This window comes from Phragmites australis, chromosome 19, assembly GCF_958298935.1.
Source record: "Phragmites australis chromosome 19, lpPhrAust1.1, whole genome shotgun sequence".
Taxonomy (NCBI): domain Eukaryota; kingdom Viridiplantae; phylum Streptophyta; class Magnoliopsida; order Poales; family Poaceae; genus Phragmites; species Phragmites australis.
The window spans coordinates 3626520-3644363 of NC_084939.1; the positions used below are offsets into that span (position 1 = coordinate 3626520).

Sequence of the window (17844 nt, forward strand, 5' to 3'; positions counted from 1 at the left end):
AGTACCAAGCTCCCTGCTCGGCTACTCCAATGGTTCTAGCCGTTAGAGCTCCCCTCACGCCGGTGGGTCTCCTACTAGGTCTCACCCCTGATTCTCACTGCTCATCTTCACTATGGTAGTGCTTCACCACTCTGGCACAGGTCACTCCTTCTTACAAGGCTTGCGACCGCTCCACAAACTCAATTGGAGGGTCTCATAAGACTATACCGCTACCAAACCGTCTAGGTGCCAGCAAGCATCAAGAGTAATAAGTGTGGATCACTCACTTGATTCATTCTATTCTAATTACCTAGCTAGATTCAGACTAGGCCTAAACTAACACTATTCATCCTTAATCTTATGCTAATTGTCTTGATCTTTAATATTATTACCAAAGTGCCTCAATCTCTCCAATATGTGTCTAAGCTTTCCAACGAGTGAGAGCACCTTCAAATAACATAGCAATATGGTATAATACATAGGGATAACCTAAAAAATTAGCTGTTGAAGGGGAGAAACTAATCGTTGGTCTGTAAAACGGGAGCACCAAGGACAGCCGGTGGGTCACCAGAGGCTTTAAGGGGTTGTTTGGTTTTCGCCCCTAGGAAGCCATGCAAAAATTGGGGTCATACTAAAATTTGGCCATGTCAAGTAGTTTTTGGTTTGAGGCTATCTATCTGTTTTGATGGGCTTAAAAGCGGCTTTTTCCTGAAAAGAGCCAGAAGCTATCCAAGTGGCTGACTTTTGAACCAGCTTCTGATGGCTTTTGGCTAGCTAAGGAAGCGGTTGTGGCTGAAATGAACTAAAAGCTGAGAAGCAGGTTAAGATGAGTTTTTCTGGCTTTTGGTGTGCTAAGAAGCTAAAAGTTTATTTTAAAAGCCAACAACTAAAATTCAATAGCCACAACCGCTTCCTTAGCTAGCTAGAAGCTCCGAAGCCGCAACCTATCCAAATGAGGCCTAAGTCAAAATTTTGGCTGGCCAAAAATTGAAGCGGCCATTTTAGATGCTAAAATCTTATCTAGTTTTGCTATAGAAAATATTTAGCCAGCCAATTTTTCAGTACGTGGCTAAATTTTGGCCTTGATCTAAACAAAAGCTAAATTTTTGAGACGTGATCAAATTTTTACTTGGCTTCTTAGGAGCAAGAACCAAACAGCCCCTAAATCCAAAACAACTCAGAAAGTTGCATCAAATTATTAGGTGAAGTCACCGGATAGTACGGCAGCATTGATCTTTAAAAAATGGCTCTCGGGACAATTACCACCTTCCAGTCTGCTGCATCTGTTTTTCCTTGGGTGTACACGAGCAATCTGCTAGGTAGCAATTGTAGAGGAGATTTCTGGGAAGTTCGTTCTATCACTCGTGTATATTGATGTCATGCCATGCTCTGTTTTCTTCATACTTACCCGACAAAAGGCTCATGTGAAAGCAGAACGCTTTCTGCCAAAACTGGCTGTTTATTCCTTCTTCCCAAAGTTGGTACTGTAGATGTACTGATGACTCCCTCTTTTTTCCCTCATTGGCTATCAACAATACAACTGGAAAAAAAAAACTCGATCACGGGAAGAAACCCCTTGGCTTCGTCTTAAAGAGGGGAGTACTGAACCTTAGTTAATTAGAAAACTCATTGAAACCAATTTTCAAAGAGGTACCCACTTTTTATTAGCACACGAGTTAGGAGTTTAGATAGACGGATTCTCAGCTGGAGACTCTATCAACTGAGCTATCACTCAATGAGAAAAAATGAATCATCTATACCTACAGTCTTTTAGTGAAGTTGTTACATGCAAAATCTAAGAATCGTAGCTTATGAAAATTCTGCACAGAAGATAGGAACTTGCCAGAAACTATTTGAAGAGGCTATTTGTTTTGGTTCCCATGAGAGCCAAAATTAGACATACTTAACTTTCGCAATTTTGATCAAATGTGTACATCCTCTGTTCTTGATGATAAGGTAATTTTTTCTTAATTGTGCTTTCAACTTTTGTTTTCTTGAAGCCATCTTTGACCAAATCTTAAAAAGTTGATGTTATTGTAGTAGTAATTTGTTTTGCATAACTTCCTGCTTAGACAGGAGGTATAATATGGACCGAATCTTCTCTTTGACATCCAGTATAGAGGAGAGAAAGAGAGAGCACTTTGAACTGACAAATGGAATAAGAACTGGAACAGAAGAAAAGCAAATCACTGGGTTCATTGTGACCGACGAGTACAAATAAATATCATTGCATATATATGTGCTTTAGGGGCTTTACTCGAACATCCATTATTACAACTTCACCCAAAACAAGATACACAATATAATATAGATGTTGCTAAATGCCACTTCAGCTGTTCACCTTCCAAGTATTCGTAGAACTTCATTCCAATGGAAGCTACGTCACCATTAGTTCTTTTTTACCACTTAGCGTACGTCTGCCTTTCTAGTAAAGCTTTTCCATGTTACAACCACAAACACATAAATTTTATCATAAAACCTGTCGACTAGGTGAAAATAAGCAATCCTCCACGCTTTCAGGAATAGTAGGGCACAAAACACCACCCATAGACCAACTACATATCCGATGCCAAGTCCAAAGTAAAAGAACATTGGCCCAGAATGATGTTCATCTCTCTTTTCATCTCCATGCTCAGATGTATTATTGCTTCCACAATTCCTTTGAAGAGGACGCCCACATAGACCCGTGTTTCCGTCGTACATAGAGGGGTTCTCCATGTAGAGAGTGTCAAGTTGACGCCCTGATGGTATTCTTCCTGTTAGATTATTGTAAGACAAGTCCAAAATGCTTAAAAATGTCAAATTTGATATGCTTGATGGGATTTCTCCAAAAAGATTGTTGTTGGAGAGGTCAAGTGACTCCAACGACTGCATGGTCCCAATCTTGTCAGGAACTTCTCCATTCAGTTGATTCCAAGATAAGTTCAGATTTACCAATCCATCAAGAGATGTTATCCCGTCTGGAATTTTACCCGTTAAATGGTTGGATGAGAGGTCAATGCTCAGTATCTCCAAAACAGGCGCACCCTGGTAATTGAGTTGTTGCCCCTTGATCTCTATTAACAAGTCATCAATTACAACTTGGATCTCGGAGAGCATGTCCTCGTAAGGATCCAGTATATATATTCTTGTCATAAATGTTAGATTTGATATATGCGGAGGTATGACACCTGATATCCGATTGGCTGCAAGATTCAGATGACAAAGATTTGCAAGACTTGTGATGGTGTTTGGAATATGCCCGTAGAACATGTTGTGATTCAGTCGTAAAAACCGCAATGAACTACAGCTCCCGATCCACATTGGCAATGTTCCGGAGAATCTATTCCATGATAGATCCAAAAAACGCAGACTCGTGCAGCTTTGTAGAAATGATGGGAAGTTACCAGAGAAGCTATTGTTACTTAATAATAGATACACCATATGTGACATATTTAAACATTGGGGAAGTTCTCCTTCAAAAAGATTATTGGCCAAATTCAAAATCTCCAAGCTCAATTCACAGAGAGATGTTGGTATCTGACCACTGATGTAATTAGAATACAATATAATAGAATCTAGCTTTGGCGCTCCAAAATTTGATGGCAAGGGTCCTGATAAAGAATTTCTTGAGATATCCAACATGCTGAGGTTTCTTGGCAATGGAGGTATTTGACCGGTTAGGTTGCTTGAACTGAAATGTAGTACTTCCAATGACATGATATTCATATTTGTTGGTAAGCCATCACTGATTTGATTATTGGAGATTTCCAAGGATTTGGCCTTTGAAAATGTATTACAAAACCAATCTGGAAGCCGATCTATTATACCTGTGTTTGAGATATCAAGCCAAAGAATATCCACTTGCCATTTAAGCCATGCAGGAAATAGAGGACCGACCTGGCACGATGCAAAATATGCTTTTTGTAGTCTAAATGTGGGTTGCCATTTTGAACCCACCACAATCTTCAATTGATTCTTAGATAAGTCTATGTACTCTAAGCTTCGTAAACCGTCCAAGTGTTCTTCTGTGATCGAACCATCCAAGTCATTGCCGCTTAGATCCAATGCAGTCAAATTAGCTAGCATACCTATTTCAGATGGCACATGTCCAGTGAGGTGGTTGAAAGAGAGGTCAAGGGTCCTCAAATGTGCAAAATGACCTATTTTAGATGGCACATGTCCAGTGAGGTGGTTGAAAGAGAGGTCAAGGGTCCTCAAATGTGCAAAATGCCCTATAAATGCTGCAGGGACAGGTCCAGTAATGTTGTTCCAACCGAGATCAAGAGTGACTATACTGGTCAAGTGCCCCATGATGCTTGGTAGGAACCCTACCAGGTAGTTTGAGAATAGATGCAACTCCTGCAACTTGTTTGATGAACACTGCGGCAACCTCTCAATCAACTCTGTTATATTTCCATACGAAAGAGATGCATGAAGATCTAGAACAGTCAAGTTGCATAGGTTCTTCAAGTTTGTCGTCGTCATGCTCAAGTTATTACTATTATCTGACAAGTCTAGTACTTGAAGGGATACCATGTCTCCCAGCGTACTTGGGAGTTGTCCGTACAGCGCAGTTTCGTGGACGGAGAGGTACACTAGGCTTGTTAGGTTCCAAAACCAACAAGATGCAACTGGGTGTTGAAAGCTATTGAAGGAGAGATCGAGCTCCTCAAGGTTTGTAAGGTTAAGGTGTGGGAGCGATTGGTTTGCACTTGCTAGCGAGCAATCATCAAGAATAAGGACCCTCAAAGAAGGCAACATATTCACCACATACGGCCAATCAGTTACCATGCTAAGATTTACCGACTCCATGTCGAGGTACTGCAACAAAGGTAGGTGTGTCAACCACGAGAGATCAGTGGAGTACATGTACTGCTGCTGCGAACTAGTGTTTGAAAGATCAAGATAGTGCAGCTTGGACGCCGGTGAAGGAAGAGGAAGCAGCTGCTACGATGACTACGAGGAGCAGGAAATCCGCGGTGGCCATGCTGAAAGCTAGCATCATGTCGATTTTCGAGTGATTTTGCAGCCGTCGGCGATTTATAGGCAGCAGCACAGCAGCACGCTGCGATATTAAGCGGATGGTCGAGTCGTCCGTCAGTGATGATTTGAGAGTAACCGATGCTGTTGGCGCCAGTGCAACGAAGGTGACGGCCTGTGTGACTGACGAACCCGGCCGCCGCGTCGTGGAGTTTTGACTGAACTGCAGCGCGTGAAGACCTGAGACATACATAATTGGATAGTCACAAATAAATACAGATTATTTTGGACACCGACATGGCCTTAATTTCTACCCCAACTTTGACCGTGCCTACCCCAACTTTGACAGTAATATAATGGACAGGAAAGTCGTTGTCGATTAAATTTGGTGACTGATATGTTTGTGGAAGACGCCAGTCGTACAGTGGTTGATTGCCTACACCAATTAACTGATCTATACTTTGTTGGAGGAATTTTATTGCACGTCACCTCACGCTACCGACATGGTGATATCGCACAATGTATAAATGTACCTGTGCCTGTGCAACTTGCATCTACGCGTGCTTCTGGTGCATGTTTGGCAGATCTAAATTTTTATAATGATTTTATGGTTGAAACTGATTTTATAGTGATTATTATAATAAATTTTATGGAACCAGAGAAGGAATGTTTCGAGGAAAATTGAGTTCAACACACCGGATGATCCGGTGATGCCCTCAGTGAGCGTTGGAGTATTATTCTGTGCGCGGCAAAGTTTGAATTCTGAAGTTGGTGCCAAATCTGAAGAAGCCACCGGATAGTCCGGTGTAGGTATTTGTGAATATCGGACTAATTCTTACAGAGAGGTTGCAGAAAATAAGTCTGGTGGAGTTAAAGGCACTGGATGATTCGGCGTACTGAGAGTTAACACTGGAAGCTTGCACCTGACCTTTTTTTTTTTTGCAGAGAGCAAGATTTTTGTGTGCAAAATGGAGTTAAACTCACTGGATGGTTCGGTGTTCAGGAGCAGAACACACCGGAACATCCGGTGTTAACGTTTTCTGTACAATGTGCTCTGAGTTGAAGTTGTTGATTTTGTGCTAACTTAGAGATGTTTTTGGAATTGGAGAAATGTGTTTGCTTGTCTCATGGTGTGCAGGTAATGGATACAATGGTGGTCGACGGCGGAATGATCGGGACTAAGCAGGGAGCTTGGTGCCGGACGATCAAGGAGGCAGGACGGAGTCAAGAGTGATCCTAGCGGTATACGTGGAGGTCAAGCAAGGCATGGGACGAATGATGAAGATGGCGTGTTGACGAAGTCAAGAGAAGGGGATGCCGATGCAAGTTACAAGGTGGCCCAAGGGATTGGGAGCGGGAGAGACTTGTCGACGGTCAGAATCACAAGATGGAGTACACACATCGATATTAGAGCACTTGCTTAAGGTGTGAGCAAGTGGCGAGTCACGCTTTGAGAAGCGTGTAAAGGGTTTCGTGGTTTGGTCTCAAAACCGTGGGAGCACTGAAGGAGTATGTGGCACCATCGCAATGCTTGCGTCGAGGCGGAGTTAAGTTATGAAGGCGTCGCGGCCGTACGATCAATGAAGAAGAGAATGGACCAAAATGTCCTTGGCGGTAGGTAAGAATGTACAATAAGAGAGGGGTATTTTGGGAAAAAGCTAGGAAACCTAGGGGTCAAGTTTCCTAGGCCTATAAATAGAGGTGTAGAGCTATGGGAGAAGGTGAACCAGCCACTTGAGCCTCTTGTGCTAGTCTTTTGAGAGTTTTGTGTTAGAGTTTTAGAGGAGAAGATGATAAGTGCTTAGCCTATGTAATAGGTGAGAGTTTTGAGAGTAAAATCTTAGTAATCTGCCTAAAATAAGACTGACCTCTTTGAGTAATGAAGTTAATGTTTTTGCATATGCTTGAATTCCCCTCATTCTAGTTTCCCTCTATTGGTTCCCTTGCAAGTTTACAAGTTTTTCGGTTTTTGGTTTTGATTTTTGTTTTGATTTTTGGGCTGAAATTTCAGCACCTTGTGCGGTCATTCTTCTTGTTGCTAGAGCCATAAAATTCGCATACATACGCTTATGTGATGTGGTCTTGAATTCTCTTGCCTCTAAACAATCAACTTGAAGAGTTTCGTTACTCGGTGTTCATTTTTTCTTATTTCTTTGCAAGTTGTAATCTTTCGAGTACTAAGACACATGAATTGATCTTAAATAGAAGAGTAAATTTCATAAACCTACAACTATTTACATCTAACTATCACAAAACTATAACTTCTAAGATCTATTTCACAAAACTACAGCTATTTATGCCTTAATAACACAAAACTACAATTTTTTTTGCCTCAGTCTCACCCATCAATCACACATTTTAACAAAACTACAATATTTTCAGCTTGTCAACCTCACTCCAGTCCAGCTTCGCGGTGATCACACAACACAATCGTCACCATGTATACTGTCTGTCGGTTTAGTGCGTAGTGTGTGGGATGTTGCCGTTCGGTTTCGTGGTGAATATAAGCGGCTCCAGTCTATGCCTTTACGGTCAAGTCGTCGTCAACCTCCTGTCCTACCCATACAGCGTGAAGGAAAAGAAACTAGCCACACCAATTTCTCCTCAATGCTTTGTCTGGCCTAAAATAGATATCAGCTTATCTTAAAAAATTTAGAAGTTTTTTATAATAACTCGGATTAGTACAAACTTTATAGGAAAATTGTAGCCCTCGATGAGATATAGAACTTTGTAGTTGATAGCTTTTTCATATGAAGTCATTTAGATATCCAAATAATTATTTAAAAATTAAAATAATTATTTGGACACATAAATGACTTCAAATGAAAAAGTTTTCAACTAAAAAGTTGTAGATCTCTTTGAGGGCTACAATTTTCATATAGAATTTTTTCTTATCCGACTTCATATGAAAAAATTATAATATTTTTAATAAATAATCATTTACAGAGACGGTTCACGTAAGAAACCGTATGTGATAATCATCTATTATCACATGTGATTTACATAAGGAAACATCTGTGAAGATTTGTTTCCACAGCCAGTCCGTAACCTCAGCAAACCTTCGTCAATTGGTCAGACGGTTTTTCAAATGAACCGCATCTAGAAATGCACTCTAGGTGTCTCGAAAAATAGTTTTTTTAGTAGTGATTCACCGTATGCACGCCGCCGTGACCGCTATGTAGCCCCAAGTGCTCCTTAGAGTATCTTCAAGAGATGCCCAATATAGCTATTTTTAGAGATTTTGGGTCTAAAATGCCTCTTCAACAACTCCCCTATCTTATTCCTAATTTTTAGCAATCCCCAAAACTCCTCTCCATCCTAGCTATTTTTTGGGGAGCAGCTCTCGTTCCCTATCCGCCCGGCCACATTGCTCGCAAACCACGGGAAAAAACCGCGGTCGAATCCGTAGGCGATCGCTGGTGCACGTCAACGTTAGCTCTAGAAGCTAATCAAAGGCGGTTTCGTTCTCATCTCCCGTGCCATACTGCCATCCTCGGGAACACCATCGCCGGCGGAGAGTACGCAAGCCGTCTCGATCCCCAGCCCAAATCGAATCCGTCTGCCATGGCTATCGGGCTGGAAGGGGAAGCGGTGAGGCTGCTGCTGGTTTCTCCTGTATTCGGGCTGGAAGTGAGTTTTAGAGAGTCTTTTGGAGATGCTAGCTAATTATTTCACACAATAATTATTCCAGTAAAAGTGTTTTCATAGTCATCTCGGAATATTTGTCATCTTTAAATATTTTCAATTTTATTTCTCTATACCCATCGGAGACGTAGTGAAAAGGAGTCTTCGTAGGGTAATTGTCACTCTTACGATCAAGTGGCTAAGGATCACTTGGGCTATACTGGAATAATCCAAGCATACTGGAACACAAGCGGCTAATAATCGAGTCCTTTCCACACACAATAATTCTAGTATGCTAGCTAACCTGTTACACTGCCACTGAGAGGCAACTTGCATTTGATTTACACTGCCACCGAGAGGGAGCGATCGCGAGAGGCATGCAATTGACTCTCACGTAATCAATGTACGTAGTTGATTGATCATTGCGTGTGGTTGTTTTCGTTCGTTGTCTTCGTCTGGTCGTCCACGTCGATTGTCTACCGTGTCTGGTAAGTCCAGAAATGCAAAACTGCATGTACTTTTACACATACGGCTTAATTTAGCCATCCTTTCCTTCCACTTGATGCTCCAGTCTACACCTTTACGGTCAAGTCATCGGCAACCTCCTGTCCTACCCATACAGCGTGAAGGAAAAGAAACTAGCCACACCAATTTCTCCTTAATGCTTTGTCTGGCCCATTTCTCACTCCAGCCAGTGCGTCTGACATCCCCGCAGCACATCTCTCCCCGAAATTGATATTTTTAGATAAAGGATAAGGTTCCGGCTCATTTATATTGTTATCTGCTCATTTATATTGTCTTAGCTCATAGCTGGAAATTCATGAAAATAAGATAACAAGCCACATAAAAGAAATATCATAATCACATAGCCTATTATTACTAAACCGCAATCTATTCTTGGTGAAAATATCCATAGCCACAAGTTCCAATACTTGGCATGCATGCAGAGTGTCTTCCTTCTCCTCCTCCTTTTGCAACAATATTCAAAATCTCAGCCAATACATGTCTAAAAAATACATACATAAAAGAAGTGATTTGTTTTTTTTTGTCAAAAACAATATCATTATAGCATTTCCTTGTACGATGGAATTTTTCCGTATATTCATAATTTCCTATATACATACACATATACATAAAAAAAGAAAAGAAAAAAGAGAGGGATTCGGCAGGTCCTTTTTCCCTTTTCCCAGCCGGGTCGGCCCAGCTCGACCGTGCCTCCTTCCTCTCGGCCAGGCCGGCCCAGTCGACTCCCCCTCGCCTTAGACTTTTTTTATTTTTATATTTTTTGAGTTATAATTTAAATAAATAGATTTCCGGTGAAAATATTTGCAAAACTAGGCGCCCACCGCCCTCTCATAGATTCCCGACGTGCGTACGCTTCCCTTCTCCACCTCATGTTCATGTCGACCCACAGCTTCTGTGAGTCATTTTGCTCATTGTCGAGCCACTGAATAAAATCACAGAGCGATGGAGGGGACTGAACAAATGGAACAAGATGAGCGGTTAGTAAAAGAGGGTGTGTAATCGGAAGAGATGAGGCGGATATTTGTTACCGTACCGGTCGATAACTAGTTGTTGCATGGCGAGGCTTGTCATACTCGTAGTTGGCACACATGAAGAAGCGTAGTCCATAGGTGTATGAGATGTCATGCGACTTGCGGAGCTTACAAAGGTCACCACAGAAGCACATTGGTGGTTCGAGACCTTCAGGTATGGTAGTCCCCCAATATTTCTTTGGTGGGCTCGATGAAGCTGAGGAAGACATTGCACTTGAGAGATATGAGAAATGAGCGATGCTTCACCGTAAGGAGGTTGGGCTATTTATAGTTGGGGGAGGCAGGAGCATTGGATTCGCTCTTGAAGAAAAGAGTGAGGGCATGGGCGTAGCTGGCGGGAGGAGCATCGGATTCCATCTTGAAGAATGGGAAAGTTTTGTCGTTGCCCATGGTCAGAGATTCCACATTTATTGGTACCCGTGTTGTCATTGGCTGATTTGAAAAATCCGGGTAGTGTTGTCACATCGTGTTTAAAGCCTGCGGCAGGAGGCATGTGTTGTCAAGTCATGGTTAAAGTTTAGTGCTGTGGTCATTTGTTCATTGAACGTGTCTGAATATGAAATGCATTTACGAAATGCTAAGTCGACCATACAAAGTGAACGTGTCTTAATACATATGAATACATCACGAAGCGAATATGCATATGTTAGTTACATAAAATGTAAAATGCTACTCATGCCTCCCTCGTTGCCATCGCTCGTGCGCCCTATCGTGGTCTCGATGCCGCTGGTTAACCCTCACGTGACCCCTGGAGTAGGTGAGGGGGTCGGGTGGGCCGACGTGTCTGGTAGGCCTAGTAGGGACCACCGGTGTCGAGGGCTCGTCGTGCGTGGGCTGGGTTCGAAGCGGTGCACTGGAAACCTGGGACCGTTGAAGGACATCGTAGTCAGGTGTGCCCTCGAAGAAGTCACGGACGATGTCGTATGCGGTGTCGGGGCCAGCCTAATCCTCCTGACTAGGGTAGGAGGACTGTGAAGGCTCGGCAGGTGTCCATGTGTACTAGCTGGAGGGGCCTGTGAACAAATAATCACGTTAGATACGAACAATATGGTATTGAAAGTAGTAGTAAAAAATGTATAATTTTACCTGCGTTGTACGACGGTGCAGCAGAAGAAGTCCACGCTGACGTGCCGTAGTACGTTGCGGGGGGGGGGGGGGGAGGGGAAGGGCGGCGTGGTGCCGCCGAAGACGGACCGGCCTCGTCACCAAAGTAACCTGAGCACAGTACTAACTTATTTTGCGGAAAGTACTAGAAATTAGGAAGAAGGGTTCCCGGAGTACCTGACTGTGGACGCACAGGGCTCGATCTGCGAGGCTGCATCGAGACTTGTGCAGACGGACCTAATGAATGTTTAATAACAATAAGTAAAGGATATTGATCAATATTATGCAAAATTATAATTCGTACCATGTTGCTCGGACCCTCCAAGACGTGATAGAAGGGGTCGTGTGGGTGCCGACACTGAAGAACGTCGGTGCACGTCTGACGATCGAGACGACTCGGCGTGTACACCACTCGTCCTAGGAGGCGGCCCTGCTACATCTGTGGTAGATCGGCAGGAGGTGAGTTTCAAGGCGCGCGTCGTCTTGTCGAAAACCCGTCTAATGAAGCTCGCAACATCCGACGCACTTAGGTGATGCCCTTGCCGGACGCGGTCCATGGCAGCAGCTGCATCCCTATTTACGTCATAAAGGATATCTGTCTGCGGATACGAACAAAAGTGAACAATTAAAGTATACGGTTATGTTCATTCAATATGTAGTACGGACTTCAAAAAGTTACTTACTGCTAAAGCGGCGTCATCGTCCCAATGCACCGGGTATGTCTCCGTTGTCGATGCGACGTGGCCCCGGACATCCTCAGGGGTGTAGGGCTGTCATGGCTGTCAGGCTGGAAGGGGAGGTGGAAGGGGAGGCGGTGAGGCTGCTGCTGGTTTCTCCTGTATTCGGGCTGGAAGTGAGTTTTAGAGTCTTTTGGAGATGCTCTTAGCTATATTGATGCATCTCCCCAATAATTATTTCACACAATAATTATTCCAGTAAAAGTGTTTTCATAGTCATCTCGGAATATTTGTCATCTTTAAATATTTTCAATTTTATTTCTCTGTACCCATCGGAGACGTAGTGAAAAGGAGTCTTCATAGGGTAATTGTCACTCTTACGATCAAGTGGCTAAGGATCACTTGGGCTATACTGGAATAATCCAAGCATACTGGAACACAAGCGGCTAATAATCGAGTCCTTTCCACACACAATAATTCTAGTATGCTAGCTAACCTGTTACACTGCCACTGAGAGGCAACTTGCATTTGATTTACACTGCCACCGAGAGGGAGCGATCGCGAGAGGCATGCAATTGACTCTCACGTAATCAATGTACGTAGTTGATTGATCATTGCGTGTGGTTGTTTTCGTTCGTTGTCTTCGTCTGGTCGTCCACGTCGATTGTCTACCGTGTCTGGTAAGTCCAGAAATGCAAAACTGCATGTACTTTTACACATACGGCTTAATTTAGCCATCCTTTCCTTCCACTTGATGCTCCAGTCTACACCTTTACGGCCAAGTCATCGGCAACCTCCTGTCCTACCCATACAGCGTGAAAGCTAGTGATACTGTCTGTCGGTTTAGTGCGTAGTGTGTGGGATGTTGCCGTTCGGTTTGGTGGTGATTATAAGCGGCTCCAGTCGATGCCTTTACGGTCAAGTCGTCGTCAACCTCCTGTCCTACCCATACAGCATGCAGGAAAAGAAACTAGCCACACCAATTTCTCCTTAATGCTTTGTCTGGCCCATTTCTCACTCCAGCCAGTGCGTCTGACATCCCCGCAGCACATCTCTCCCCGGAATTGATATTTTTAGATACAGGATAAGGTTCCGGCTCATTTATATTGTTATCTGCTCATTTATATTGTCTTAGCTCATAGCTGGAAATTCATGAAAATAAGATAACAAGCCACATAAAAGAAATATCATAATCACATAGCCTATTATTACTAAACCGCAATCTATTCTTGGTGAAAATATCCATAGCCACAAGTTCCAATACTTGGCATGCATGCAGAGTGCCTTCCTTCTCCTCCTCCTTTTGCAACAATATTCAAAATCTCAGCCAATACATGTCTAAAAAATACATACATAAAAGAAGTGATTGTTTTTTTTGGTCGAAAACAATATCATTATAGCATTTCCTTGTACGATGGAATTTTGCCGTATGTATTCGTAATTTCCTATATACATACACATATACATAAAAAAAGAAAAGAAAAAAGAGAGGGATTCAGCAGGTCCTTTTTCCCTTTTCCCAGCCGGGTTGGCCCAGCCCGACCGCGCCTCCTTCCGCTCGGCCAGGCTGGCCCGGCCGACTCCCCCTCGCCTTATCCCCTCACACGCCCGGTCGCTTCTGCCCTAAGGCGCCCTGCGCCTGTTCTTCTTCTCCCCACGGCCTCTCTCGCGCACGCAGCCTCTCCTCTGCGCTCGAGTCGCTGCCGCCTCTCTCCCGAGCCGCTCGTCCATCCTTATCATCTCCCTCCTTATCCCTTCCCCAAACGACTTCGATCCGATTTCTCCGCAGCGGAAACCCCCGCCGTCGGCTATAAAGGCATGAGGGAGGCCAGATCCGAGAAAAAAGAGGGGAGAGAAGAGTAGAGAGAGACCTTTGCCTTTGTCGTCGCTGTTCTTTTTCGCTAAAGTGCTATGGCTGTTGTCGCCCTTGCTGGTGGGTCTCTGCGGTGATCTATTTCCCCCCCTCCACATATGTTACAGGTGGCCGGTCGGCGTTCGCGCCACGTCTGTACAGTGAGAAGGTGTGGTGGCCGGCTAGCGTTCGTGCCGTGTCCGTGCAAACAGGTGGCCGGCCGGCTTGATTGCCGCGTCTGTGCGTGTGTTGGTCGGTGCCTTCGTCCCCGCGCGATGAGAAGATGGAAGTGGTGATTTGTGCTAGCTTTTGTGCCGAGGTGTTCGTAATTGAACCCGGTTGTTCTTCGTGTCAGGATGAATCCGGCTGGTGCCTTGTCACCGTGGTCTTGGAGATGGGTTGTGCTTTGCTCTAGTGGCCGGCTGCTTTCTGTGATCCGGCCGGTGCTTCGTGCCCGTGACCGTGGAGATGGAGAGGTGTTGTTTTGGATGGCTGTTCTTTTGCTTTGGTGAAATCCGACAGGCCTTGTCGCCATTGCCGTGGAGATGGAGATGTGCTGTATGATTTGGTCGCCTGCTGTTCTTTTGCTTTGTGTTGGAATCCGGCTGACCTTGTTGCCGTAGCCGTGGAGATGGTGCCGTGCTGTTTAATTTGGCCGTCGTCTGCTCTTTTGCTTTGTGGTGGGATCCGGTCGGCCTTGTTGCCGCGGGCGTGGAGATGTGCAGCCGGCTTGTCACACGCCGGGTGGGAGTTGGAGTGCCTCCAATGGCCGGCAGGGTGTCCGAGAGCTTGCGGCGCGTGCATGTGCTCTTGCTTCACGTTTCTGTGTTCGTGCTTGCCTGTTGATGGCCTCATTGCTTATAGTTGAGAGGCTTGGTCGCCCCTCTGTTGGCTGATGCGTCTGTATGCTCGACTGTGTTCTGTTGATTAGCCGGCGTGCTCGTAGTTTAGTGTTGCAGTTCATTGCTTTGATATCAATTCGTTCGGCTGATTTGGTACTCCTCCCCTTTGTCGGCCCAGATGGTTATGCTCTTCAATAGATGTTGTGGTTCATGCCAAATAAGTCTTGCATAGATGGGTTTAGTTTGGTCGGATTGGACATGTTGCTTCGCGTGGCACGTTTGGTCAGTGCTTTATTCATCACAGGCTGTTATTGTCTGTCTTGCCATGGCTCGGATGGTTTAGCTTTTCTATGTTGGTGATGGTTAAAGCTAGGCATGTATCCTTGATGTCCAGTGATTGAGAAGTATTCTCTATCGCCAACTAGAGACGTGGCTATTTGGGATCGCCCTGCCTTTGTGGTATATTGGCCTGTGCAGCCTGTTCTGTTGGGCTGATACGTGTTAGCTTGCTTTGTCATTGGAAGTTTGTGTTTTAGGGACGCCTGTTGTCGTGCTTCTTTGTTATATGGCGGCATAGGATATGGTGATAGGTCTTTCTATTATTTGATCACTCACTGGTTGCAGCTTGGTTCTGTAGCTTGTTCTCTTGCCCCCTGAGTTGTTGTCGGTCTCTGTTGCCGATGCCGTTTGGTTGTCAGCCTCTTAGTTGTTAAGATGCTGCTGGTGGTGCTGAGGTCTCCTGTTGCTGGGTTGCTGTGGGCGATCTCTGTTGCCGGAGTACACCCTAGCCATATCTCTACCTTTGTTTGCATGTTGCTGGCCTCTCTACTGTTTGGCGATGAGTTTGCATGGTCCTGTCCTTTCTGTCTCCCATACTTCTGTTATCAGTGGCCTTGCCTTGAGTCCCTCTGTTTTGGTAAGATGCTGCTGATGGACTGATGATGATTAGCCTTGGGGTTCTGATGTTGATAGCCAATGATGGTGGTGCTGATCCTGTTATTTGATGGCTGTGTGGGCTGGTGATGCTGGTTTTCCCCTTCTAGTGGGATAATGGCCGGTTGTTGGGTGGTTTCGTGGCCAATGATGTACATTGAGGCCCGATAACAGGTTGCTTTCGTGGCTCTGTTGCCTGTGGGATAGTGCTGAGATTAGAGGTCGTAGATAGAAGTTTAGAAACACTGCAGTTCACCGGGCTCCCATGAGGTTGCAGCTAGTGACCTGCAGTGTAGCCAGACTCTCTCCCTCTACTTTCTTATGTCACCTAAGGTCGAGGCCGATGATGAGGGATTACAGATTTTGAGCTCTACGTGGCCGATGATGACCCAGGGTATATAAATAGTCCATAAAGCTTTTACTAGACTGTTTGTCCCATCTTTTCCTTTTAATTATTTTTTTCTAACTCTTACTTTGATCTGTTTTGATCCGTGTGACTACAGCTTTGTAGACTCGGAGATGACTTAATGACGACTAGTATAGTAGCTTAATCGGAGGTTATTCGGGTGAGCCGGACGTAATTAACCAGCGGCCTTGCGAGGCCACGAGAACCAGAAGACGCAGTCGCCAGAAGCAGAATAGTCAAATAGCGTGTGCGTATGTGTGTGTGGAATAATGTAATCGATAAAACTGTACTTTATGATTTTAATAATGAATGAATAAAGTTTATGTGTTTCAGTTACACTTGTCTCCTGTTCTTTCGTATATGTTTGTATACTGGCACGTCTGCAATTGATACACCTGCAATATACATATACAGCAATTTGAACAACGACATGTTTCGAATGAGTGAAACATTCCGTACAGCCCAAAATAAAGCTGCCACCCGGCTAGAATCTTTTCCTTTTTCTCCCCAGAATTGATGGCTTATCCAATCCTCGTGACCTTGGTTCTGATTGCCTAAAAGACTAAGGAGACTGCATTTTTCCATCCTGGTGATAGGTTTGAGTCGAGTGGTGGCCTGGCATACTCATTAAGAAGGAGAATGTAGGAACAAGATTGGCGACTAGAGGAGGGTGAATAGGCGCCTCAACAAATTTCTTGTGAAATCAACAACCTTCTTCTATTTGATCACTCAATGCACCTGTCGGTGAATCAGGAACCAGGGGTCTCCGAATTCCGAGGCCAGGCCAGCAATCCGCCACGTGGCACCTTCCCGTGGGGTTCATCTCCGCGAGGTACGAAAAGACTAAGTCCCGGGAGAGGGCGCTCGGGGCCACAAGCCGTGGTCCCCGAGTACCAAGGTTCCCCGATGACCTGCGAAGACTAAGTGACGGGGAAGAGAGTGCTCAGGGAGGCGAACAGTGACCCCCAAGCACCCAAGTCCCCCGACGACCAGGAGAGCCGAGTACCGGGAAGGGCGCGCCCGGGGCTGCGAACAGTGGCCCCCCGGGCACCCGAGTACCCCGAGGACCCGAGGAAGGCAGTTCCGGGAGAGAGTGCTCGGGGCCGTGAATAGTGGCCCCCGAGCACTCGGTTCCCCGAGGACCAAGAGAGAGCGTTCCCGAGAGAGAGTGCTCGGGGAGGTGAACAATGACCCCCGAGCACTCAGTTCCCCGACGGCCCAGGAAGCCCCCCGTCAGTGGCCCCCACAGAGGTCCAGCGATGAGGTGTCAGCCAGTGAAAGGCTAGATGCCGCATTTAAGAGCGCGCGTGGCCTGTCACCTCCAACTTCTCCCGCCATGCTCGGTGTCAGTCCCTGCCGTATTCTGGCAGAAGGGCGTGGGGACATTTAATGTGCAGGTCCCATCCTGCGTCATCCGGCTCGCCTTGGGATAGCTTCGCGAGGCCCGAGGCGTTCCAGGCCGCTCCGCGGCTGCCCGGTGGGCCCTCTCCACGATGCCCGTTGCCATCGTCATGATGACGACCGAAGACCAAGTGGGGGGCGCGTTTTCAACCTCCCGTCACTTCGCGCAGAGGCCATGATGACGCCTTTTCCATTTATGGCGTCTTAGAACTCATGCCCTCCCTTTCGGGGCACGCTACCGCCGACAGGTACTTAAAGCAGCCGGCAGGCACGGACAAAGGGGGGGGGGGAGTTGGAGCAATCCAAGGTGAATCTCAGTAAACCAAGAACAGAGAAGAACACCTTCGTACAGGCATAGAAGCTGTGACCACCGAAGAACAAGGAGCCCAAGGCTCTAGGATAGACAAACATTCTTGTAACCAGCACATTCCTGAGAGACATTCTCAGGGCATTTATAGCATCCACATAGGAGTAAGGTGTTACGCGTAGTGCGGCCCGAACCTGTCTA

At 45.4% G+C, this 17844-nt stretch overlaps 1 protein-coding gene across 1 annotated transcript; it reads right to left on the minus strand.

The window, feature by feature from the left end:
* Positions 1 to 2173: 2173 nt before the first annotated feature.
* LOC133900853 (receptor-like protein EIX1) lies at positions 2174 to 5032 on the minus strand. The gene has a single exon (XM_062342110.1). The coding sequence runs from the start codon at positions 4828 to 4830 to the stop codon at positions 2386 to 2388; it is 2445 nt and encodes an 814-aa protein (XP_062198094.1). The 5' UTR covers positions 4831 to 5032; the 3' UTR covers positions 2174 to 2385.
* Between the last annotated feature and the right edge of the window lie 12812 nt (positions 5033 to 17844).